The sequence below is a fragment of the Rosa chinensis genome, unplaced genomic scaffold (assembly GCF_002994745.2).
Source record: "Rosa chinensis cultivar Old Blush unplaced genomic scaffold, RchiOBHm-V2 RchiOBHmChr0c19, whole genome shotgun sequence".
NCBI classification, from domain to species: Eukaryota; Viridiplantae; Streptophyta; class Magnoliopsida; order Rosales; family Rosaceae; genus Rosa; species Rosa chinensis.
Genome location: NW_020126832.1, coordinates 91,063 through 116,261, shown reverse-complemented (window position 1 = coordinate 116,261; position 25,199 = coordinate 91,063). Strand labels below are relative to the sequence as shown.

Sequence of the window (25,199 nt, the reverse complement as noted above, 5' to 3'; positions counted from 1 at the left end):
TTGATGAGGCAATTGGAAATAAGCCTGCAACAATGACTGAAGCAGATTATACGAAGAAGAATAAGAAAGCAAAGAGCTCCATCGAGCTGCATCTTGCCGATAATGTCTTGCTTCATATTGGTGAGAATATGACTGCAAAGGAAGCATGGGAGAAGCTTGAAAGCGTCTACATAGGTAAAACTATCAGCATCAAGTTACTCTTGAAGGAATAGCTCTTTGGCCTCAAGATGGAGGAAGGGGATGATCTTAATGATCACATATGCAAGTTTCAGAATTGCATATCAAACTTGGAGAAGGTTGGAGCAAAGATGGATGATGAAGACACGGCTGTCATGTTACTTCATTCGCTTCCACCTTCATTCAAGCACTTCAAAACCACCATGATATTCAAAGATACTATCACACTTTCTAAAGTGTGTGAGAACCTGGAATCATATGTCAAAATGGACAAAGAAGAAGAAAGTTCTCAAGCACGGGGACTTCATGTCAGTGGCAAGGAGAGAGGAAGGTCCAGGAATAAAGGCGGTGGATTTGAAGAAAGAGGCAGGTCAAAATCCAAGGGGAAAGGCAAAAAAAAGAAGAATGGTTGCTTCGAATGTGGTTCACTTGACCACTGGAAAAGGAATTGCAAACAATGGAAGGAGAAAAAGGGGCAGATGTTAGGAGAAAGCTCTAAGTCACCCAATGTTGTTGCTGGAAATTACAGTGACGATGGAGAACTTCTCGCAGTAACAACCAGCTCCAGCGCACTTAAATATTAGACCTTGGATACAGCCTGCACATTTCATATGTGTGCAAACAGAGATTGGTACGACACATATGAAGATAGGAACACCGGGGAAGTGTTGATGGGAGATGATTCACCTTGTTGAATCATGGGAATCGGAACAGTAAAGATCAAGATGCATGATGGAATTGTCAGAACGCTGGGAAACGTCCGACATGTCCCAAAATTGAGCAGAAATCTGATTTCATTGAGCACTTTGGATAGGGCTGGATTTTGGTATAAATCTGAAAAAGGACAGCTCAAGGTAGGAAAGGGACAAATGGTCTACATGAGGAGTGTGATGCAACCAGATAACATGTATAAACTTACGGGCTCTACGGTGGTTGGTGGAGCTGCAGTTTGTACAGAGGAAGACAAGACTGAGCTTTGGCATAAATGGCTAGGGCACATGAGTCAGAGAGGGTTGCAGGAATTACACAAAAGGGATCAGCTGGAAGGTGTAATGAGCTGCAAACTTGAATTTTGCAAGTATTGCACACTCGGAAAGCAGACCAAGGTGACGTTCAATGTGGGCAGCAGTGAGAACAAATCCAAAGGAGTATTGGACTATATTCACACAGATGTTTGGGGGCCTACACCAACAAAATCAAAGGGTGGAGCCAGATACTTTGTCTCTTTCATAGATGATTTTTCAAGGAAGGTTTGGGTATACTTTATGAAAACTAAAGACCAGGTTTTCACTAAGTTCAAGGAGTGGAAAGCTGAAGTTGAAAACCAAACAGGTAGAAAAATCAAGTGTTTGAGAAGCGACAATGGAGGTGAATATAGAGATAATCAGTTCTTACAGTTGTGTAAAGATGCAGGCATCACAAGACACTTTACTGTTAAGAAGACTCCTCAACAAAACAGTGTTGCAGAAAGGATGAACAGAACTCTCATGGAGAGAGAAAGAAGCATGAGACTTCATGCGGGGTTGCTTGAAACTTTTTGGGCAGAAGCGGTTAATCATGCATGTTATTTGATTAATCGATCACCTTCTAGGGCTATTAACTTCAAGTGCGCAGAGGAGGTATGGTCTGGAAAGCCAGTTGATTATTCCAACTTGAGAGTGTTTGGTTGCAGTGCTTATGCACATATTCCCAGCGATGAAAGAACCAAACTGAAACCAAAGTCCCATGAGTGCTTGTTCATCGACTTTGAGAAAGGGGTGAAAGGTTATAAGTTGTGGGATATAGTCAACGACAAAAGAGTGATCAACAGAGATGTAATATTTGATGAGAAGACTATGCCATTAAATGAGGAGGTTAATAGCAAGAAGGAGAAGATGGCTGTTGTTGAAGAAGAAGCAATCAAGATTTCATTAGCTAAACCATCGGATGAAGATTCCCAAGTTCAGTTGGAGCAAATTGAGCAAGTAGGGAATGATCAAGGAGCTATTGAAGAAACAGAGCAGCAGCAACAGTCACCAGTTAGGGCTCAGGTGGAGCAATCCCCACAGAGGGGTCGAAATTCCCCTATCCCACAAGCACCTGAGTCATTTAAAAGAAGCATAGCACTTGACAAACCTAAGAGGAATCCAAAAAAAGATACAAAGGTTTGGGTTCGAACCGGAAGAAGATGTGAGTCATGCTCTGAGTATAAGTCAAGGAGATCCAACTACTTATCAAGATGCCATAGAAAGCGAAGAACGAGCAGGTTGGATTGGTGCTATGATAGAAGAGATGGAATCTTTGCATAAGAATTCCGTGTGGGAGTTGGTTCCTAAACCCAAAGAAAGAAAACTTGTTGGCTACAAGTGGGTGTTTAGGAAGAAAGAAGGAATACATGATGCTGATGCCATAAAGTATAAAGCACGTTTGGTGGCAAAAGGGTATTCGCAGAAAGAGGGAGTGGATTATGACGAGATTTTCTCTCCGGTCGTCAAACACACTTCAATTCGGTTATTGTTTTCTATAGCAGCTCAGTATGATATGGAGATTGAGCAGATGGATGTGAAAACTGCGTTTCTTCATGGGGACCTCGAAGAAGACATTTATATGTCGCAGCCGGAGGGTTTTGTTGAAATAGGAAAAGAGGATCTGGTTTGTCGGTTAAGGAAGTCCCTATATGGACTTAAGCAATCACCGAGGCAGTGGTACAAGCATTTCGACACATACATGCTGAAAATAGGCTACACAAGGTTTCTATATGACTGCTGCATTTACTACCATGTATTTCAAGATGGGGAGATTATTCTACTACTTTTGTATGTAGATGACATGCTAATTGCATGCAAGGATATGTCAAAAATTTAAGAGCTTAAGAAGAAATTGGGAGTTGAATTCGACATGAAGGATCTAGGAGCTGCACAAAAGATCCTTGGAATTGAAATAAGGCGGGATAGAAAAGCTGGTAAAATTTGGCTGTCACAAGAAAAGTACATTCTGAGGGTACTTGAACGCTTCAACATGGATGGAGCTAAGGTTGTTTCTATCCCATTAGCTACACATTATCAGTTAAGTGCAAAGCAAAGGCCATCAAGTCAAAAAGAGATTGATGTGATGAAGGATGTTCCATATGCAAGTGCAGTAGGGTGTCTCATGTATGCGATGATTTGCACAAGACCAGATTTAGCTCAAACATTGAGTGTTGTCTCTAAGTACATGTCAAATCCGGGTAAGCCCCATTGGGAAGCAGTGAAGTGGATTTTGTGGTATTTAAAAGGAACTAGGCAGCTTGGAATCATGTTTGAGAGGAAACAAGAAGTAGCATGCGTGGCTGGTTTTGTGGATGCAGATTATGCAGGAGACTTAGATAAAAGGAGGTCCATAACAGGTTATGTTTTTACTTGTGGAGGAGGACCTGTGAGCTGGAAATCAACTCTTCAAGCAGTCACAGCTCTATCTACTACTGAGGCAGAATATATGGCATTAACAGAAGCTTCAAAGGAAGCTATTTGGTTGAATGGGCTGGCAAGTGAATTTGGAATTCACCAACAAGGCGTGGTAGTGAAGTGTGACAGTCAAAGTGCCATTCACTTGGCAAAGAATCAAGTGTTTCATGCAAGGACGAAACACATTGATGTTCGCTATTACAGGATCAGAGATTGGGTAGAATCTGAAAATATTATTGTGGAGAAGGTTCACACAAATGACAATGCTGCAAATTGTCTTACCAAGGCCGTTGCTGTAGAGAAGTTCAAGCATTGCTTGAACTTGCTCAGTGTCACAACATGCTGAGTTGTGGAGGAGCACCTCCTCACTTGAGGTGCGTTGAGGCAAGAAGAGTCTTGCCAAGGTGAAGGTTCTTGAAGGTTTGTTCGGGATTACTTCAAGAAGTTCAAGACATCCTGAAGGTTGCAGCAATCATTTTGGTATCAACTCACCAAGGTGGAAATTGTTGTGTTTTTGGCTCATTGATACAATCTGAAAATTAGGGTTCAGAATTCAAATCCAAGTATAGAAAGGAAAGAGGTTTGCGCGCAGCTTTTCTATAAGTTCTAGGAAAGTTAGCCTTTAAAGTTCTATTAGGATTTGTATTAAAGGTTTAGTCTATTAGGGTTAGGAATCCTAATCCCATGTTGTATCAGCAGCCTCTATGCCCTATAAATAGGAGCTGCAGTCAGTTTTCTGGAATAAGAAGACAGAAAGTGCAGAAAACTGAGAGTCAAGGTGATAGAGAGATAAGATCTAGTCTGAGGGGTTTGAGGGATCTGCAATAAGTACTTGTAAACACCTAAATTCTTCATAATGCTAGTGAATCTCTCAAGAGAGATCACGAAGTGGACGTAGGCTAAAGTTTTGGCTGAACCACCATAAAATCTGCTGTGTTTGTTTATGTTTTCAGTACATCTATTATTCTGATTTTTCTTAAGTAGTAAAACACAAAGATCTTAAAGGGGGCTTACACAATAAATAGACTAGTCTTACCAGCTTGTAGTCATTCGTGATTCGGACACAGCCAAATCCAAGATGATGCATGACAGAACGATCTGGATATTGAAATGCAAACGGGAGCTCCATGACTCTGTTCACCGAAGGGTTCCACAGATTACAGCGATTTGGGTCGGTCAGGCAGACTATCCCATTCACTAAGGCCACTATTTGGAAGTAATGTTTATAGTAGCCCCCACATCTATATGGGAAATCAAGTTTCAAGTAGGGATTGTGGGGAAAGAATTCATCATCTATGTGCAAAGTGAAGCGTTCTTCACGCCTGTCATTGACTGTCATGTGCATTCCATGGTCATCTTCCATTACATAATCTATGGAATAGTAGTATCGAAAGAGAAGCAGTTCCTGGTTGGTTTGTTGAAGAAGAGCTTGGTTGAGACGGGTGTTGATGAATGCAGGCTAGAAAAGAGAGAGTTCCATATCTTCGAAACACACCTGAATCTCAGCAGTGACTTCACAGGTAGTCTCACAAGTATATCTATTAGAACTTCATTTGGAAGATAATCTGACATTGTCTGTCTGTTTGCTCTCATAAAAAGAAAATAGCTCGTAAATTTTTTCTTTTGCTATTTCTTTTCCTTACATTCTATTGCTTTTGCTGTAAGAACTTAGAAGCTGAACTGAAGAATTTAAAAGAAGAGAACTGAAGCTTTACAAAAACAAGTAGCTTGCTGTGCAAGTTTCGGAGAACCCAATAACTGAATCAACCATATCAATCTTTCAGAGTTTGACAATATTATAATACGGATGATGATTCTAGTCACCAAAGAAAGCAACTATGACTATTTCATATAATCTAGAATGATATAAGTTGTACCCTAGCTATGAATTGTTTTCATATGGACAAACTATATACCAAATCGTTCTACTGAATTGACAAAATCACATCAATTTGAAAAGTCTGCCTGTCACTATATTTGTCAAAGACAAGTTAATCTCCATCTTGTTATTATGTTCTTGTATGCTTTACATTTTGTCTCAGACAAGATTAGACTAAATTCTTTAAATTCTTGACCTGGTGAATCAAATTGGATTTGAACCCGGCCGGCACAACATAATTTTTCCATTGGATTTAGCAACTCTTCCCCGTCTCACTCGCAAACATATTTCAGCCTGCAGCTTTAAGCCTCTAACACTTGTTATAGATGAATGAATTGGAATTTGGAGGAATAAATTTAATAAAAAAAAGAACAAGAATATGATAATCCTCTTTGATACAGTTTGATGCAGACTTGATAGATAAACCTATTAACATGAGCTGCATATTCGAAGGGCTTTGGTGACTTTGTCAACAAAGAGGCCAACTCTGAGTTTACCAAGTTCTGTTGTTTTCCGAACCATTGTGCTTAGCACTATCAGTTTTGTTGAGCACTACTGTCATATTGATTGAGGTGAGTTTCTAATAATTTAGTCTATGTATGTATCTAATATATCCCCATTGTATCTTTTCGTCTAATAGCTTATAGCTTAAACTTTTAATGTTCATTGATAGAGCACAAGTCAGATGAACTAATATCCATGTTGCTCAATATAGCTATAAATACTACTACTGCATATTGCTCCTAAAATTTTGAGTTTGACACCTTAAAGTCTCCAATAAGAGTCCTAAAACTTTTAACACAGATAAATAGGATGATTCAGCATTAACAAATAAAACAGAAGGTGATATATCCTTGCAAGTAGCTTGCTGCTGAAATCATTAGTCCAGAAACTTTTATCACTTAAGATAGAACATATTTGATAGAACCAAAACACAGCAAAATAACCTGGAGTGAAGCTCAATGCATTTAACAAGAAGGAATGGGAATACTTGTTCAAAAAAAAAAACAAAGAAAGAAAAGAAAAAGAAAAAAAAAAGGAATGGGAATGGGAATCAAAAAATAAAATAAAATAAAATCCTCGCTGTAACATTTCACAGGTCTTGAATACCTAAAACAGCAGATATCAGTAAACAGTGGAGGTTTACTATTTTAGTGGAAATGAAGCATTACGTGACACCGAAGACCAATAGCGTGTACATACCAAAAACATACAAACACAATGTATTGGAAGTGCCTCAACAATGAAGCAGGAGTAGCATCATCTATCTTCTTTCTGATTCCAGGAGTAGCTGTGAGACGACGTGCATTTATCAGATGATGCATTCGACAGAACAAGGCTCTCCATGTATGTATTTATATAATATGATCTTGGCGCACAATGACTCACTTGCCACTGGTTTACCCATTTCCGAAGTTAATATCTTGAGTTTTTTGGGTATTGTGTTGTTAGTATAGGAACTTGTATGTTGGCATTCCCTTTATACAAAACTAGAGAGTTCTAGCTTAAGAGTGTGTTTGAGAAGAATGATCTTAACAATTGGAATTGAGGTTCATGGCTTGAAACACAAGACAAGATCCTATTGACTCGTATGGAAGGTCTGGTATTCATTACATTATGCATGATTGAGTTCCAGGATTGTTAGCTGTGCTTCAATCCTGAAGTGGTCTATTTAGTATTCTCACCTTGTACGTTGTCTAGGTGTCTGGGTTTTTAAAAGGAATGTCATATCAAGTGGTTCTGTCAGTGCTTAATTCTCTGATTTGGACTTGTATTGTTTAGAGCACATATCTCCTTTTATTATGATAAAATCAGTTCTTATTGCGTATTATCTTTTAGGGAAATTTGTTTCCTATTAGGTGTCAATTTACTTTTATTGGTATTTATCACACCCTAATTGTTTTAGGGAGAGTCTACTCTTGACGCATATATATGTCCTGCATTAGGTTTCTTTTCTTTAAGCTTTGCACGATAGAAAAGTTCTTTTGTTTCATAAGAAGGCAAAGCTGTGTCTTGATCATTAATTCATTTGTTCCATGTCTAAGTGAATTAGTGAGTCAAGAATTCATTCATACATCATCCATATTATTCTTATGTCTTGGAAGTCCTACGAGTTCAGTTAGGAGTCAAACATATTCAAGAATTGAAGATTGACGAGTTGAAACGTGTGAAGTGCATCTAGAAGCAGTGAGCAAATTTGTGTGAAGTAGTTCAACCGGCTTGAATGAGTTTAGCTAGAGGTAACCACGTTCAGAGTTATCCGAGAGGTTGTAAGTCTACTTTGTAATTTGACTACTATCTTATAGTGTGTGCTTGAGCACTTGCCTTCAAGAGTTAAGGCCACACAGTTATTTACCTCACTTTGAGGATTTTTACTGCTCAAACATCTTCTGTGTTTCTTTGGTTCTTATATGTGTGTTTGCTTGATACGTTGATTTCTGCTTGTTCTATTTCTCATTGTCTTGGGATAGCAATCTTATTACAATCCTTGAGATCAGTTTCGGTTTTGTGCTTACATTTCAGAGCGTTGCCTATTCACCCCCCCCCCCCCCCCCCCCCCCAGGCCATTCTATTACTTTCATGTGTTCATAAGAGAACAATCTTCCCATTTCGCTGGTATATAGAACTTCACCATTCTTTCTGAAGGCTAACACCCTACTTAGTTGTTCTTGTCCATGAATTTTGATATTCAACAGTTTAGTCCAAGATTCTGTCATGCCATACTCTTTCGGCACTAGAGAAGGGACCCTTTGAGCACGGTAACATTCATGTTTAACTGGTTTTTTTTTTTTAGCTAAACATCTAGGTAGCGTAATAACATGGAAAACCTCAGTACTCATATCAAATGCCAGGATCATATAGTGAAAGTGTTAAACAGCGACAAGCGTGGCCCGTAGCCCACCATTGTACCGATATTGTCCTAACTTAACCACCCGATAGGTGTTGGGTTTTAATCACAAAAGGCCTCGGTACAATTGGGTGAGATCCATCCACTCTTGTCGCTGTTTAACAGAAAGTTACCGATGCATATTGGGTGGATAACTACACAAAACCCAGTGAAGTGCACCAGACATAAAGGCCTCTGATGGAGTTGAATTATGTTTGGCGATGTTAAGTGGACAAGGGAGAGCAGATTTTCGCTTTGAGCTATTGTTAAGCGTGTAGATCTCAGACTCAGGTGCAAGTTCTGAATAGTAACCCCTTGCAAGATACACAAATTTATAGTCATCTGTAGTTCGGTCATAGCCAAACCGAAGACGATGCGCGCATGTCCGGAAGGAATGAATATTTAAGTTCAATATATGGGAAGCTGTATGGTTCTATTGATAGTAGACGGGTTCCACAAAAAGCAGCTAGTTTTATCGACCAGGCAGACTATTCCATGCACAGAGGCAACTATGTGGAAGTAAAAATCGGTATTATAACGGAAATAAAGTTTAATAGGGGAATTGTGGGGGTAGGACTCCTCATTCAAGTGCAAAGCAAAGCGCTCTCCTGCTTTGGTTGATAGAGAATATCCATCATTTCTCATTGTATTTGTGTACAGGCAATATCGAAAGAGAAGGTGGTCTCTTTCACCATTCTCGCTGGTTCCAGTGTGGTGAAGAGCTTGATTAAGGTGGGTAGCTGATGAATGCAGCGCTAGAAATAAGAGAGTACCATGTTTTGGAAAACCACCTGAATCTCAATAGTGACTTCACAGGTGATCTTGCGAGTATCTGTATCAGCACTTCCTCTGGTAAATAATCTGACATTATTACTTGAATGTTTCATACAAACTAGAAACTTGAATATGAAAGATTTCAGCTAAACTGAAGCTTTAAAAGTTAAAACAACAAACTGAAGTGGTGGATAGACCAATGACTGGCCAAATTAAATCAATTACCTTTTCTTTTTGACCTTGTCCATATTATAATATTATAAAAGTGAGGATGATAACTAGTAATTACAAGACAAGCAGGCTTCTTTGGATATATATCTTGATCCAAAATGATAGTGTGCACATGGGGCTTTCCGTGAATATAGCGTACAGCTCCTAATTTCATCCGAGCAGTTCCCGGTAATTCAGCGAAGTTAGGTTTTCTGCACAACAGTTTATGTGTTAGTTAGCTTAGCTTAGCTTCTTTTCTTCTTTCTTTGAAACACACCTACAAAGAAACTAAACTAACGTAAATGAACCATAAATAAGGAGAACTAAACATATATACCAAGAGAAAGAGGCATAGAAATATAAGAATTAAGAAAATATGAGCACATCAACATACATATATATATATATATATAATATATATATAATAGTTTACGGGCTTTTGGAGGGCCGGACCTGGCTTTTGCGGGCTTTTGGCCCTCCGAGTTGGCGGGCCTCCATCTGCCCACTTGATCTGCAGGCTTTTCGATGAGGCCTAAATATATATTCCCCTTCAAATACATGTAAACCAACTTCTATGTTTCCTTTACTATATTCACATAGTTCCTAATGATGCGCTAGCTTCCTGCAAATTAAAGAGCGTGTAGCTTTAGAATCAGAAAAATATTGTTTGAATCACCAAGACAGATACTATATATATTGCTGCACATGGGCTCCCAAGAAGCAATCTATTTTCATTCTAACATGAATTGATATACAGAATTTCTTATTGGATGTATTTAGTTTTATCAAGTAGTCTCAAGCTATCTAGTTTCTATAGATTTGTCAATATTTGCGTCATCAGGCAAAGAGCGAATCTACTTTGCAAAAGAAGAGAAAGAAAAAGAAAAAGAAAAAAGAAAGCACAGCAGGTGATCAATTGATGTTGGAGCCAATAACCATAGCCAAACACAGAGAAGGCGAAGAACACCCCAATAATCTAAGAACCAATTTAACAAAACCACATGCATTGAAAAATTGGAAGAAAAAAGAGAGAGTATTCACTTAGTTACATATAAATATGTTTCTTTTCAAGCTCTGTAGATCTATGCTATCAAAATGTTGCAAATCTGGAGAAGCTGGTTTTCTTGGTCTAGAAATGAGGTAGGCTTCTAAGTTTGTGATTTCTAACTGACCAAGAAAATTGGATCAGTAATGTGTTTTCTTGAGGAAAGAAATTAAGGGTGACAAACTTGGTGGCTGCATGCAGTTATTGATTTCCAATATTTGAATAGGCCAAGTAGCAGCACCATGGTTATGGAAATTTATGGATTTCTTATATGTCGCTGTTCTATATCTATTTTGGTAATAAGACATGACATACGATAAAATAAAGAAAGAACCAAAGACCATTCAAAAAATTCAACACAAGTTATCAGAGCTAAAAACTAATGTAGTAAGCCAATAATATCAAACCGAGGAAAAAAAACACAGACCTGTGAAGACATTAAGGAATAATATAAGGGTCAAATTTGTTAACTACATCTTTGTTCATGTGAACAGTACCAGAAATGGGTTTTTAGACTGCAACAACTACTTTTACAACCTGGGGACCTGTTTTTACTTGAACACCATCTCTGGAGAACTTTTCTCCAGCAAATGTTGTAATTGATCTTGTTTCAAACCTGTAAGACCAAACCAAGTCCATAATAGTTAACTTGATCAATACACCAATCGGAATACCATCAATCACATGCAGAAACGTATGTGTCAAATATGATGGCTTGCTTCCATTACAGTAATGGATAACTACAAAGTCACGAAGCTCTGCAGAAAGCTCCACACCTACTAGACCGCCACCAACAGCTACAAAATGTAAAATTGGAAGAAGCACCACTATCACTACTTGATCAATCATCAAGAAATTAATGAAAAAATCAAAATTCAACCAATTTGGAGATTCAAGATTCAATTTTGAAGAAACCCCTCGATCAATTACCAAGAAATTGTATTAGTTTAGCGTATATGATTTCTATGAGAGCTTCCCGTCCCCCTCCCTCTTTTTTCCTCCCGTGTTCCTCTGCTCTCTAGCTTCGCTCTCTCTCTCTCTCCCCTTGTTCCGGTCTTCCAAACACAAAAATTAACGGATTTATTGGTACTGACAGAATTCAAAGATGTCGCTAAAATTTGACTCCATGCATGCTATAGAAATCACCAGCGAGGATGAGTTTGCCCGAAATCGACAATGATGCACTGATGTCGACTTGAATAACAGTGGAGGAGAGAGTTATGCAGAGCTTCCAAAAAAAAAAAATGAAGGAGTCATGGAGATTTGTTTGCCATTGGAAATCTCTTCTTCCTTTTTCTTCTACCCAGATCACTCTGCTCTCTTGGTTCTCTCTCTCTGTCTGTTGATCAAAACCAAAATAGAACTAACAAAGCTGTGCGAGGTCAAAGCGGTGCGAAGACGACAAAAGTACAGGTGAGGGTAAGACGGTAAATGCCGTGACAGGTGGCAGGGGCAACAGCGGAAACATACTGTTCATAAGGGAAGGTACCGTTCATAAGGGGTTCTATCTTTAGGGGAGTGTATTGTATATGGAATTAGTGGAACTTTTAAAGAAATCTATGGAATTTAAAAGTCTGGGTGTATTCAATATAGACTTTTAATAGTCCATGAAAGTCTTGAGGTATTCAATTAGGATTTTTAAAGACTTCATGAATTCCACCAAAATCTAGGGGTATTCAATTAGGACTTTTAAAAATGAATAAAAGTACAGAGGTATTCAAAATATCATTCATACTTATGGAATTAGAAAATCATGGATAATCAGGGACTTTGTAGTGTTAACTATACATACCAAACTCCAATAATTTTCCAACCTCCAGACCAAAGATTTCAAAAAGTCTATCAAAGTTTCCTCCTTCAAAAAAAAAAAAAAAAGGTTTATCAAAGTTCTTCTCTCTACGCACAGAAGAAGTTTGTCTTTCATCATCTCTCTCTTAATTTTTTGTCTTTTCTCTAATCTTTTATGATATCAACCTTTTTTGATACCCAACATGTTCATTGTAGTTGTTGAATGTGATTTTTTTTTTTTCAATTGTGATAATTCGAACCCTAATAGCAATAAAAATGATTTATGAAACCCTAAAACTCAAATATTGTGGTCTAACTCTAAGACCTTGAACCATACTAAATTTTATTTTATTAATTAATTATTCTCATTAATTTGAATTTATATTATGGTTCAAAAAAGGTTGAACAATTGAATTTAAATTGATTGATTATAGATCAAGACATTGACCAATATTGCTACAATATATGTTAATCGGCGAAAACAAAATTGATGAGAATAATTAACCATAAACATCAAGTGATCTATATTGTATATTTATGTTGTTGGGAGATTAGGAATGAGAACAAACTCGCTAGACGGACTAACAATCATTTATTTGAGTAATTTCTATTAGAAGATATTGGAACATTGAAGAGACAACAAGTTATTATTTTGTTTTGTGTTTGGGCTGCATTTGTTTTAATTTTTTTTTTTTGTTTTTTTTTTTTGTACATCCTAGGAAATCTGTAGAAGTTATTCATGATAAAGTATATAGATTTTCATGAATCAATAAAAGTCTGTTGCTAAAATCAATGGTTTTAAGAAATCCATAACAGTCTATCAACTTTTTAAAGAGTCTGTAGACTTTTCAAAAAGTCTATCATTTAAAAAAAGTCTACACAAATCCAAATACAATACACCCCCCTTAGAAGAGAGAATGTGGCTCTTATAGATTAAGGATTTAACTGCTAATATGGCATTGGGCAGTCGTCATGTTATTGAAGCTGAAGCTTGGGGATCACTCCTTGGACTCGAAATGGTGCGTTCAGTAGTTACAAATTCTACCGAGCCCAGTTTGGTGAGCTTGAAATTAATCGCATCTAGCGTACGTGTGATGAATGTGGTTGCTGATGTAATGTTGACACTAAAATTTCAACAAAGTACATGGAGCAATCTCCTCCAAGTCACTGAGACCGGACAGCAGTAAAAATAAGTCTTGTAGACCGACAAAACAGAATCCAAAAGACTATTTTGTTGACAATGAAGCTCTTACAGGGGAATTTTTCAAGCATTTTCTGAAAAAATGGAAGGATCGTTTTATATAAATTGAGTAATCACTACAACTTGAAAGTAAGGAGAATGAATGCTACACTCTACCTTAGACTGCTTTAAAGTAAGAATCATCTTTGTATAGCTTAGTTTATAATTTACACTTCCCCAAATCAAAGGGTCATGTGATGTTTACAACTTTCTGTTTCTTACGTACAAAGCATGACCAAATCTTCAAGTCTTTGGATGGACATGCATACATTACACATTTGTGTTCATTGTACATTTACCAACTATGTAAACATAAATTTAAATCGAAAAAATAAAAATAAAAAGGTTATCACCTTCTTCCCTCTCCCCCGGCCCCCAAGGCCAAATACTTTTGTTTATTGTATCACCCTACGACATATCACCTCCTAAATCAGCATACGAAATAACTACTTCATCATTCACAATTTTCAGAGCCAACAATAGGCCAGACCTGCCTTTATTGAACGAATGTGTATACCTCTTTTGTCCTTTATTACCTCCCACTCATTCCTTATTTCAAAGAAACAAACGACCCATCATGAAGAGGAAAATGATGAGGAATTATTTGAGGATTACTGCTCGATCTATCTTGGCCATTTTGATCAAAGGATATGAAGGAATTAGCATTATTACAATACTGAACAAGTGCCTCATTGTGCCCACTTTGTCCCTTCATCAATTTGGCAGAGTTATTATTAATCAAGTCCTTCATACCTGAGTTCCCACATTGTCTAGGTTGTGTTTGGTAGAACACCTTGGAGACCACAAGCTCTCCATCTTTCTCTTCTTCATTATTGCCAAGGTGGTACTGGTGCATTACCCAGTTGGTTTTCTCAGGCTTTCTTTGCTTCCCATAGTTTGTGTAGAGCACAAGTATCTTTTTGTACCCTTTCACTTTGCCACCAACAAATACTGGTCTGGTCTTGCCTGTCTTGTGCCACCGCGTCTCGCCTCCCTCGCCGCTGCTATCCCTATCAGTGTGCACCTTTCTCCTTTTCCTAGATCCTGTTGTGTAAGCTTTGGAAGGTCGATGGAAGAAGTGGCGTACCAGCCCATCTTTGCTAACTCCTGCATGTTCATTTATAATACCAATATTGTGACAAAGTACGTATATAAGATCATTCCATTCATATATATCATGTATATGACATGAAACATCAATGAAACCCGGCCATTGAGGATGTACCTGGCAACTTATGTGGATGAGTGTAGCAAATTCCATTCTCCCCTTCAATTGTAGGGATGAACTGATCTATCAGAGGATGATGGTGGAGCTTATTGCCTGCAGCAATATCAGTACTACTCCAGACCTTCCCCTCCAAATGTTGAAGCACCTCTTGATCCGTAGGATCAAACTTCACTCCCGCTGGCAGCCCGGGCAAGTTTTGAATTCCGGCCTGTAGTTAATTAATATATAACACGTACTTTGATTTACATAATTACAACGTATATACTTACACATCAAAAAAATCTGAAAGAAAAAAAAAGGGAATTAAACCTGTTGTTGGTATTTGATCTGATAACCACATGAAGGACATGTTCTGGTGGTTAGGCCATCTTTGGCAATGATTGTTTGGTCTTCCTGACCAAGATCATTGCAGTGAGTCATTTCCCTTGTTTGTTTACACAGTTATATGCCCACTACTCCAAATTAGAATAATCTAAGAAGGAAAGGAATAGGGTTGCGGTTAGACTTGGAATTAATAGAAGGGGAAAAAGGGAAAGAAAAGCAGACTTGTTTGTTGTGTAGCCTGTCCCCTATAGGCAGCTAGCAGCTGCTTAATTATTCTGCTTCAAGGTTTCGGGAGGAATCAAATTCCTATTCACTTTTACTCCTCTGCATGCATACTTGATTTAGTTGAATATTCCTCCATAGCTGGTGCTGGCTCCTATATTACTGAGATCTAGAGAGAGATCAGAGAGAGAGAGAGCTGAAAATAAATAATGAACGAAGAAAGAAGCATTTCTAAAAATTAGTACAGTGAGTTTGAAGAAAGGAAGGAGAAATAATATAGGGTTTGCTTGCATCCAAAGTTTGGTTGTTCTAATGTATGTATAATATGAAAACTTGTAGGAGGATAAATGTACTTCTCTGGGTCCTTATTTACACTGTGTAAAGGCAAAGGGAGCTTTGATTTGTTAAAATCTTAAATCTGGGATATATACGTATATAAAAGAAACAACAAAAGATGGGTATGAAGTTGAGTGGAAATGGGGCAACCTAATGTCTGATAGAGAGAAAGAGAAAGAGAAAGTTCAGCTCCTATGTCAACCTAGAGTGAAAATGAAGGCTAAAGTTAAGCAAAAAAAGCCCAAACAATATCAAGCATCCAAACAAAAAAGGCCACAATTAAATACAAATTTCATGTATACTTCTCATGAAGTTCAAGAAAATCTCTCTTTAGTTAAAGGATCACAGTCTCATGTCTCAGTCCCGATCTTCTTAGAGCAATGTTTGTTGCCACAGACAAAAATGCAAAATTATAGAAATTAAGGAGACAGACATTTACACCGACTTTATTAATTTTCTTTTTATGTGTTTTTTTTATTGCACGGAAGATGATAAATAATTGCATTTTTTTAAATATAATTTAAAGAAAAAAAATATATATATATAATTTCATTACTTAATTGGCCAGAAAGCACATACGTCAAATGTTATCTTATTCTAAAATCATATTTGGCACATGCGCCAAACAAATTGACAGGTAACATTTATTGCAAACAAAATGAGCTCATATATTTAAGTCTAAAAAACAAAAGGACTCAACTCTCACAACATAACTCCGACAAATAGTAAACTAGTCGCCTAGAGACCTCAATTGGTGTACAACTAGAAATACTACGAATTAAGCAAACAAAAACCAAAGTTCATTTGAAAGGCAAAACTAGATAAAAAATAATGAATAAAAAAACGTTCTTTGCCCTTAGAATTAGGGCTAACCCAAAAAGATCAAAGACCTGACCCAAGGGAAAGGTCCATAAACTAGGTCCAACCGCTCAAGCTTGAACAGAATCGGAGTGACGAGCAGCTCCAAAGCGGCACCACCAAGCAACTTCCCCGTCACCACTGGCAACATCAAAGCTGTCGACGCCGACAATCCCGCCCAGTAGCCACACCATCAGTGTCCACCGTCGTCGGTCCATCCAAGCAAGCAGCACTAGCTATCCATCATCAAACTGAGATTCAGGAGCAATCGTCCACCCAAACATGCAATGCAACCGCCCATACTCCTGCCACAAACAACGGATTCCGCCGCCCGCTTCGCCTTCTACTACCCCGCAAGCACAGTCGTCCTCCTCAACCCAACGAACCAAAACAAATCAGACCGCGTCCATGGAGACTTATCCCACCCAAGCCCCAAAATCTCGTCGAGTTACCCTGCCTAAAAAAAGTTAGCCTAGATGCCCGTCCGATGACGACATTCTAAGAGCTGCTAGACGAGCTTGGAAGCTTTGAAGGTTGAAACACACGTGCGGAGCGTAGGGAGGCTAGGGTTTTTTTTTATCTCAAAATGATCGTCTGATTAATTAGATGAAAAATAATTGTATAATTAAAGTTAAAGATGCAAAGTAAAAGAAGCTAAAGACAATAAACAAGCAAGTGTGAATGAAAGTAGTGTGCAATCGCTAAACTTTCATTACACAATTAATACTCAATTGGTAACTCCCTTGCGGTCTAGTTATTTTCAAAATTATCTGTGTATCAGGTCCACTAGGTCCACTTTCTTTTCTCCATGTATGCAAATTTTGTTTTTGTCCTGTACCAATTACTCTGGGTTTTGGTTTCTTCTTGAGGTGTGTATTGGTCCCCTGGTGTCCACAATAGCTTTTATAGCTGTGTCAATTTTCAGTCTTCGTTTCTTACATGTGTAATAGTACGTGTAATTATGCATGCAGCTTGCATGTTTGTATAAATAGTGTTTGAATCTACAATAAAGGCACAACACAGCATGAAAGAAAAATCTCAGTATACTAAAATTTTCATCTTTGTAACCCGTACTTTACTACTTAAATCTGTTTTAGTTTTATGATAGATTATCTTAATTTAGAAATTATAGAGCATCAAACATGAAAAATCACGCAGAATACTCTCATTTATTATTTTCCACAGAAAAATAATAAGTACATTTTACATAGCGAAGAATATCCACTAATTAATAGTGTCATAGACCTTATTATTGGTTGAGCAGAAAATATTATAGAAAATTACAAAGAAGTGTCACTTTGAGACTTATATGACTCATAAGGCCACCTAAATTGTTGTGTACACATAAGGTCACTTTAGGGCCCAAAACCATTAGCTCCTTTTTTTGCTATACTTATTTGGGTTTTTTACTTCAATAGTGTCTGAACTCTTCGAGGACTTTTGAAATGATACCTGAACTTTCAAAGTGATCAAAGTGATACCTGGACTCTAATTTTCTTGTCAACGGAATACCTACGTCAAAATTCCGTTACGGCTCCGTTAATTTTATCACGTGAGGCGCACGTGTGGCCCTAAAACAGAGCAAAATGGCTTATTTGCCCTCAATTTGTTTTGTTTGGTCTGACCAAGACTTTTTCCCTCCATAAATAGATGTAGTTGAACCCTCTAACCGTTTCCCTCCAAAAATCATTGACCAAGTTGGGCATGACTTAATTCACATAATTTGGGTACCAAATAGCATCAACAAATAAAACAGTACCATCTCCAAGGAAAATCTGGTACTATAAGTGAATGGAAATGAAAAAGAAAAATTGAAAACAACAAGCTTGTAACATAATAGATAGTCATTGCTCTAGAACTGCACAAATTGGTCAACCAAAAAGGACATAGCAAGTTCCCAAAGTTTCAAAAAATGGTTGACAAACCAACAGCAATGTCATGTGTTTGTTCATAGCATCATAAGCTTACATACAACCTAAACAAAAACAACACCAAAAACAATGTTTTTTCTTCACAACCCTGCCCATTCAGAATCAGTTTGGCCTTGCTGCCTTGCCTTTTTTGCTGCAGGATTTTGGCTGCCTTGTGTTGGAGGATCATGCATAGTTTGTGAACTAGAAGGCCCTGCATCGATTTTCATCTTCTTCCAACCCTTCCTAGACTTGATGATATTATCATTCAATAAGGGCCTTCCCTTTGAAGCTGGAACTTTTGCTGCCTACACAACCATGCCAGATTCAACACAACCAACAAGTCAACACAACCATATCCATATTGAACACAACCAACTGTTGGAACTTGTGAGATTAAGTAAGATGACTAGCAAAAAGGGAATCATGGTTTGGGTTATGGGGTTAATTCATATGTTATTTCATCTAGAGTCACCTCAAAAAGGTAAATTACATTGCAAGGTAGAATAGAGGTCTACAAATTCTGAAATTGTGTTTCTGAGCTTTTGATGCAGCTACATTTTTACTGAAAACTGTACATTTTGGTTCGGTATTTGAATTTGGTGTCTTCATAAAAGTTGCAGTAGACATCTCAAAGATCATTTTAGAATTGGAATCTCTTGAAAACAATTTTTCTATAATCAGTTATGATTTTGCAAAGTTATAGGTCTGAAAATTCTGAAATTGTGTTTATGAGCTTTTGATGCAGCTACCTTTTTACTGAAAACTGTATATTTTGGTTCGGTATTTGAATTTGGTGTCTTCATAAAAGTTGCAGTAGACATCTCAAAGATCATTTTAGAATTGGAATCTCTTGAAAAGATTTTTCTATAATTAGTTATGATTTTACAAAGTTATAGGTCTGCAAATTCTGAAATTGTGTTTCTGAGCTTTTGATGCAGCTGTGTTTTTACTGAAAACTGTACATTTTGGTTGGGTATTTTAAGTTGGTTTCTTCATAAAAGTTGCAGTAGACATCTTAAAGATCATTTCAGAATTGGAATCTCTTGAAAACGATTTTTCTAGAATTAGTTATAATTTTGCAAAGTTACAGGTCTGTTGCATTAGCAATTCTGCTGGAAATGCAACTTGGTTAGTCCCACATGGAAGAAGTTTTAAAGGCTCATACCCTTCATAAGGACACATTCTTCTAAAGACATAAATTGATGACAAGTCTAGGTGTGGGCTTTGGTGGGTTTTTCTATTGGATTTCCCATAGAAATATGCATATATTAAAAGTCAAAAGATGGCCTTAGCCCTCTTGGGCTCTCTATTGATTAAAACTAATTCTATTTTTTGAACATCAGGAACAAGTCACTAAGCCAAGTGCTGAACAGGAAATCACAAACCTGTTGCCTTGACCTCTTCTTATTTTGCTTGAGTGCATTGAAACTCCCTTCTCCCTGAAATGAGAAGAGTCTATTCACTACACCAAAAACAGTCTTTTACCGCCCACAATGTGCGCCGTAAATACCCTTTTACGGCGCACAAATGCAGGCTGTAAATGCTGGAGCCGTAAAAGACATTACCTTTTAACGGCGTTCATAAGAGGGCCGTAATTGTGCATCCAAGTAGGCCGTAAATATATTCTCAACTATATCCAATTTGATTTATGGGATGTTTGCACGCCGTGAATGTCGAGAAAGCACGCCGTAAATGACTTTTTAGACCACTTATTACGGCACACAGGGCATGCCGTAAAAGGCTATCTAGCACTCTATTTACGGCCTACTTCGAATGCCGTAAAAGACTATTTTTATGTCACACTTTTGCATGCCGTAAAAGAAGTAGTTGCCCAGTTTTTTACAGCCCAATTTGCACGCTGTAAAAAGCTTTCCTGTCAATTTTTATGTCGCTTACGACGCACATAGGCTGCCATAAAAGTCTTTATGGCAGAGAGGTTTCGTGGCTGCTCATAATCCAAAAATGGTCAACTAACATTTCATTTTGTAAATCTTAAGCAAGAATAATAATCTCAAAGTACAGGTGAATCAACATATATATCATAGATAATAGAAACGGTTTTAACAACCTTGTCATATCCAATGTACTACAGACTCAGTACAATTTCTAGCCAACTTGAGTTTAAACTTATGTTAAGAATATAGCATATTACAAAATATACTGCATCATCTTTTGAACATCTAACTATTTAAATGCAGATTCTCTCGATCGACCATCACTTTGAGCACTTTATCATCAGTAGGGCATGTTAATATAAACCTCAAAATCTGGAAGTCCCTGTTATGAATGTAAAACACAATTAATAATAAATAGAAGCAAGTACTCAGCAAACCATCTAATAGCAAATGACCATCTGAGTTAAACATATAATGAAGATGTCAATTTTTCACTAACAGTAACAAGTTCAATTACCTAATATTTCAGCACAACTTTTCTAAAAACAATCAATGACATAAAAACACAAAATAAACCAACAAACACTAAAAGAGAGTGCAAGTATCCGGCCATAGCGCTTTTCCATTCCTCCAATCACACCAAAAGTAAAACCCAAGCTCTCAACTTAGGAGAAGATATATGAACTCTGTAAAACAGAACCTGTAGATAAGCCCAAAATCTAGCAAAAAAATGCAGCTCTTTCAGACTATCCAACAATGCAATAAAAATCTGATGCTAAATGAAAACTTAAATAATTTGCAATGAAACTAAGAAGTAAGAACCAGAAAACCAAAAAGAACAGAAGTCACCTTATTAGATGCACACAGATATGGAAGAAAAAGAGATCAGAGAATAAATTACCTCAAAGTTTCAATACTAGCTAAACCAACTTGATGTACTTGATAGGCCATGCAATTGTACTTCCTTGAGCCATACTTAGTGTTCCAAACTCTCTGGTTGTTATTTAGGTAATATAAATGCAATCAAATAGACTCTTACATCAGAAGTGCAAAAACAAAGAAAATTGGTAGCAAATAAAAGTATCCCCACAAGGAGGTAAACACTCAAGTGATACAAAAGTATCATAGAACCATAAACAACAAAGAAAGAAAACAAATAAAGTAAGAAATACGCAACCTAGCCTTGTGAAGTCCATTATGTCATTATTCCAGCTAGCAAACACACATTTAAGTTAATATAGTCAAACTCCTATAGGATTACTGAAACTCATATAGTAATGTAAAGGATTGCAGTAGTGAATATTTGGTCAGAAGACAACATGAACTCACAAGATTTTCTCAAAAGAGTACAGCATATATAATCGAACTGTCAAAAGGGAAGTATTATCTACTTGCACAAAACTAACTTCATAATCATGCTTAATTAAAAACACTTACAATCTCAGCCTAGTCATAGAAATCATCATCACCAAATTAAAATTCATCCTCCCTGATCAGTTGGGGAGTTTGATTAAAACTTAAATACTTGGTCATACTGATAATATTTTATCAGTAACAAAATACAAGGGGGGAAAAATTACAAAGTACAGAATCACATATAATACATCAGTAGTAGGCAGATCTCAAACAATTTTAGGGAACAAGAAAGAATAAGATTGGCTGAGAAATTCATACCAAGTGCGAGAATCAGGGCTGTTAGACTTTGGATGCCAGATATCTCAACTATGAACAACTGGTTTCAGCATCCAATTTATCTACTCTGATCAAAAGCAATGATCACCAAACCAGTTAAATAAAACCAAGTTCCAAATCAAAATAGACCCATCACGCTCCTCCCTCATTATTACGAATTTAATTGTCTCAGATCTCTGCATGTTCATGTGAACAAGAATTTCAGCAAACTATGGCCCTCAACACAGCTAGCAAGAATAAAATGAGAAAGAAAGAAACCCACCTGAAAGTCGAAAAGTCTGGCTCTCTTGTTCCTCTGGTGAGTGTGAAGCCCGACAGCTCGGCTGAGGCAGCTCAAACCACCTAGCAAGTGATTCTAAGCCAAAACCCAAAAAGATAGAAGAAATCAAAATCCCACCTGCTGACAAAAGATAACCAAAACCAAAAGAGATATACACACACACATATACATATATATATATATATATATATATAACCAAAACCCAAGCACATATTCAACTTCAAACTTAACAAAAAATATAAACTTTTTCTCTAAACTATCTATCTGGGCTTAATCATAAATGCAGAAAACTCAAAATTTGAACACAACTCAATAGACCCAGAATGGAATTTGATTCCTCGAATCGAAACACACTCCAACTAAAGTCCCACTAAAGCTAAGAACAATCAAGATAGGGGGGGGGGGGGGGGGGGAACCAGCCCCTTATTAAAAAAAAACAATCAAGATTGATCAAAATAAAACCTCAAATGTAGGTACATACGGTCAAACAAGCAGTCAAACCAACAAACTAGGCAAACCAGACAAGAAACCTCCCACAATTGAAAAACCCTAAATAGATCAAGCAGAATATGAAAACTGAAACAATAAGTGAAAAAAATTGTACCTTGATTTGGCCAGAGAAAAATTGAGAGGACCATTGTGATACTCACTGTCTGCCACTGGTCTTTTACGGTGTCAAAGCCTGCTGTGTAACCAACAGTATCCCAATGACCACTTGTCCGAAGAATTAGTTTATAACAACGACCATCACCTTTAAGGCGCAGCTCTATACCATCATATGCAGAGAGATCCTCAGGAGTTGATAGATTCTAAAAACAAGCCACAAGTAAATTAAGGAAAGCAAGCAATTTAGAATATCTTGTATCTTGACTGCCAAACTTAATATTACACTTGACAAGGACTTAGTAACTTCGGATGTCAAAAAACATTCATGACTGGGTAAAAAGTTCTAACAATCAAGAGAAAGCATCCCTGTTTACCTTTGTTCTGATGCTTGTAAACCCACCGTTATATGCAGTAAAAACAACTCCTAAAGGAGACATACAAAATATATTAAATGTTTGAGTTGATGCAACCCAATATGAAAAAAATAATTACTAACTACAGTTTTATAGAATCACTAGTAAGAAAACACTAGACAACCAAAAGTCTAGAGTTTACAAAGAACGGACCTTTAAAAAGTCCAGTTGGTCCACCATTTTCACTGCCATTTGGGTCGATCAGAAATGTACTTTCACTCACTCCACCCATCACAACATCATCTAAAGCTCCCCAAGTCAATTCCCTATAATTATTACCTGAAGATTAGAAGAAAGAAAATTATTAATTTTTGTTATTGGGTCAGAGAAAAGAATTATAACTATTTTTTCTGTATGTTTTTCCAAAGATGTTACAAGCATAAAAGATCAAACCAAAAATTTCAGTTCATTTTGATATATCAAATACTCGACTGTAGAATCCCATGGAAAAGTCAGTGACTTGTGTTGGCCAGACCAATATTCACATTCTTTCCTGGCTCAACCAAGGTGTCTATGAATGAATGTTTAGATAATTCATCTTATGGAACTGGTTAAGCTTGATCTTACAATTTAAATTGTCAATTAGTGATTCAATTTAAAAAAGTATTCTATTTGATTCCAAATTATTTGTACAAAAACTACTGGAAATGACACAGCACAGGATGATGATATAGAAGAGTGTACCTTCATATCCAAATAGTAGCTTTCCATTTTGAAGTCCAACACTTTGTTTTAGAGCATTAATCAAATTTTTCATCCCAACGTACTCCACCTTTTCAGGCAAATCTCCCTTGATCTGGTTCAATCAATAAACCAATGCTTCATAGTTACTAAAAGAAACTTACAAAATTAATGGGAATATAACACTTCAAGTTCTAGTTTAAACTTAATACAAAAAAAAATTCTGACTCCAGATACAGAATGTAAGCAATCAATTCTTCCCACCTCTGGTTCAAAGAACTTGATACCCTGCAGCACATTAATTTAAAAGTCAAAAACCTGCTTAAGATCATAAAAAAGAAAGAAAAAAAAAAGCATGGAACATATGCTAGGATCTACGGTGTGAGGAATATATGCTAGGCAAGCTTATAATTTAACTATAGCCAGTATTCTCCTGCACTAGTTTCTTTTTTCCTAGTATAAACAATTATAAACATGCTCATTCACAACATCAAATTCCACTTGGGTTGCTTAATAAAGTATTGGCAGGGTTATTACATAGCAAATAAAGAAACCCACTTTCCCAATTACATAGACAACCAGCAATGAACCAAATTGGATTAGAGTACCCAGAAACAAAAATGGCTAAGCTTTGTTCCTACACATGCTTATTAATCATTGATTCTACTAAAGACTACAACTCAATATGAAGATTGAGAGAAAATGAGCAAGACAAGGCCAAAAAGTTCTCAACTTTCTCCAAAAGGGTTTCAGAAACTTCAAGACCCTGAAACCGGTGGCCCCAATCTCTGAGAGCAGCAACCACTTCAATGTTCTTTAATTCGCAGCTCAATCGATCCACGACATCTCGATGAGAGGAGCACAGAACGTCGTGGTGGTGGTGGTGGGAGGTACGCGGCCGGTGACTCTGTGGTGGAGCAAATCCAGTGAACGGGGACTTGGCGGTGGGAAGAGACGTGGAAGGAAGAGATGCGAAAATTGAGGTCTGTGTCTGGGAGAGAGAAAATTTTTTGTGTTATGAATGAAAAAAAAATGAAAATGAAATGTGTAGCGGGAAGTGATGGAGGGAAATAAAAACTTAGTGAAAATTTTTCCGCCTTTTAGTTTTACGGCACACATCAATGCATGCCGTAAAAGTCCATTTTAAAAGGACATTAACGGCGCACTACTCTTGCACGTTGTAAAAGATAATACTATTACGGCGTGTATCTATGCATGTCATAAAAGACTAAATGAAAAATAACATTAATGGCGTGCATTAGAGCATGCCATAAAAGACCAAATGAAAAATAACATTAACGGCGTACATCTAATGCACGGCGTAAAAGA

At 37.2% G+C, this 25,199-nt stretch overlaps 2 protein-coding genes across 2 annotated transcripts; both read right to left on the bottom strand.

Moving 5' to 3' along the window:
- Nucleotides 1–13,567: 13,567 nt before the first annotated feature.
- Nucleotides 13,568–15,601, bottom strand: LOC112181270 (NAC domain-containing protein 73). Its single transcript, XM_024319690.2, has 3 exons — nucleotides 14,960–15,601; nucleotides 14,648–14,858; nucleotides 13,568–14,529 (listed from the first exon to the last, which is right to left on the bottom strand). The coding sequence occupies exons 1-3, from the start codon at nucleotides 15,068–15,070 to the stop codon at nucleotides 13,973–13,975; spliced, it is 879 nt and encodes a 292-aa protein (XP_024175458.1). The 5' UTR covers nucleotides 15,071–15,601; the 3' UTR covers nucleotides 13,568–13,972.
- Nucleotides 15,602–22,043: 6,442 nt separating this feature from the next.
- Nucleotides 22,044–24,869, bottom strand: LOC121050886 (probable complex I intermediate-associated protein 30). The gene is made up of 8 exons (XM_040512305.1): nucleotides 24,604–24,869; nucleotides 24,099–24,158; nucleotides 23,874–23,985; nucleotides 23,343–23,468; nucleotides 23,151–23,200; nucleotides 22,775–22,979; nucleotides 22,153–22,245; nucleotides 22,044–22,066 (listed from the first exon to the last, which is right to left on the bottom strand). Exons 3-8 carry the CDS (start codon nucleotides 23,944–23,946, stop codon nucleotides 22,059–22,061), a joined length of 555 nt encoding a protein of 184 aa, XP_040368239.1. The 5' UTR covers nucleotides 23,947–23,985; nucleotides 24,099–24,158; nucleotides 24,604–24,869; the 3' UTR covers nucleotides 22,044–22,058.
- Between the last annotated feature and the right edge of the window lie 330 nt (nucleotides 24,870–25,199).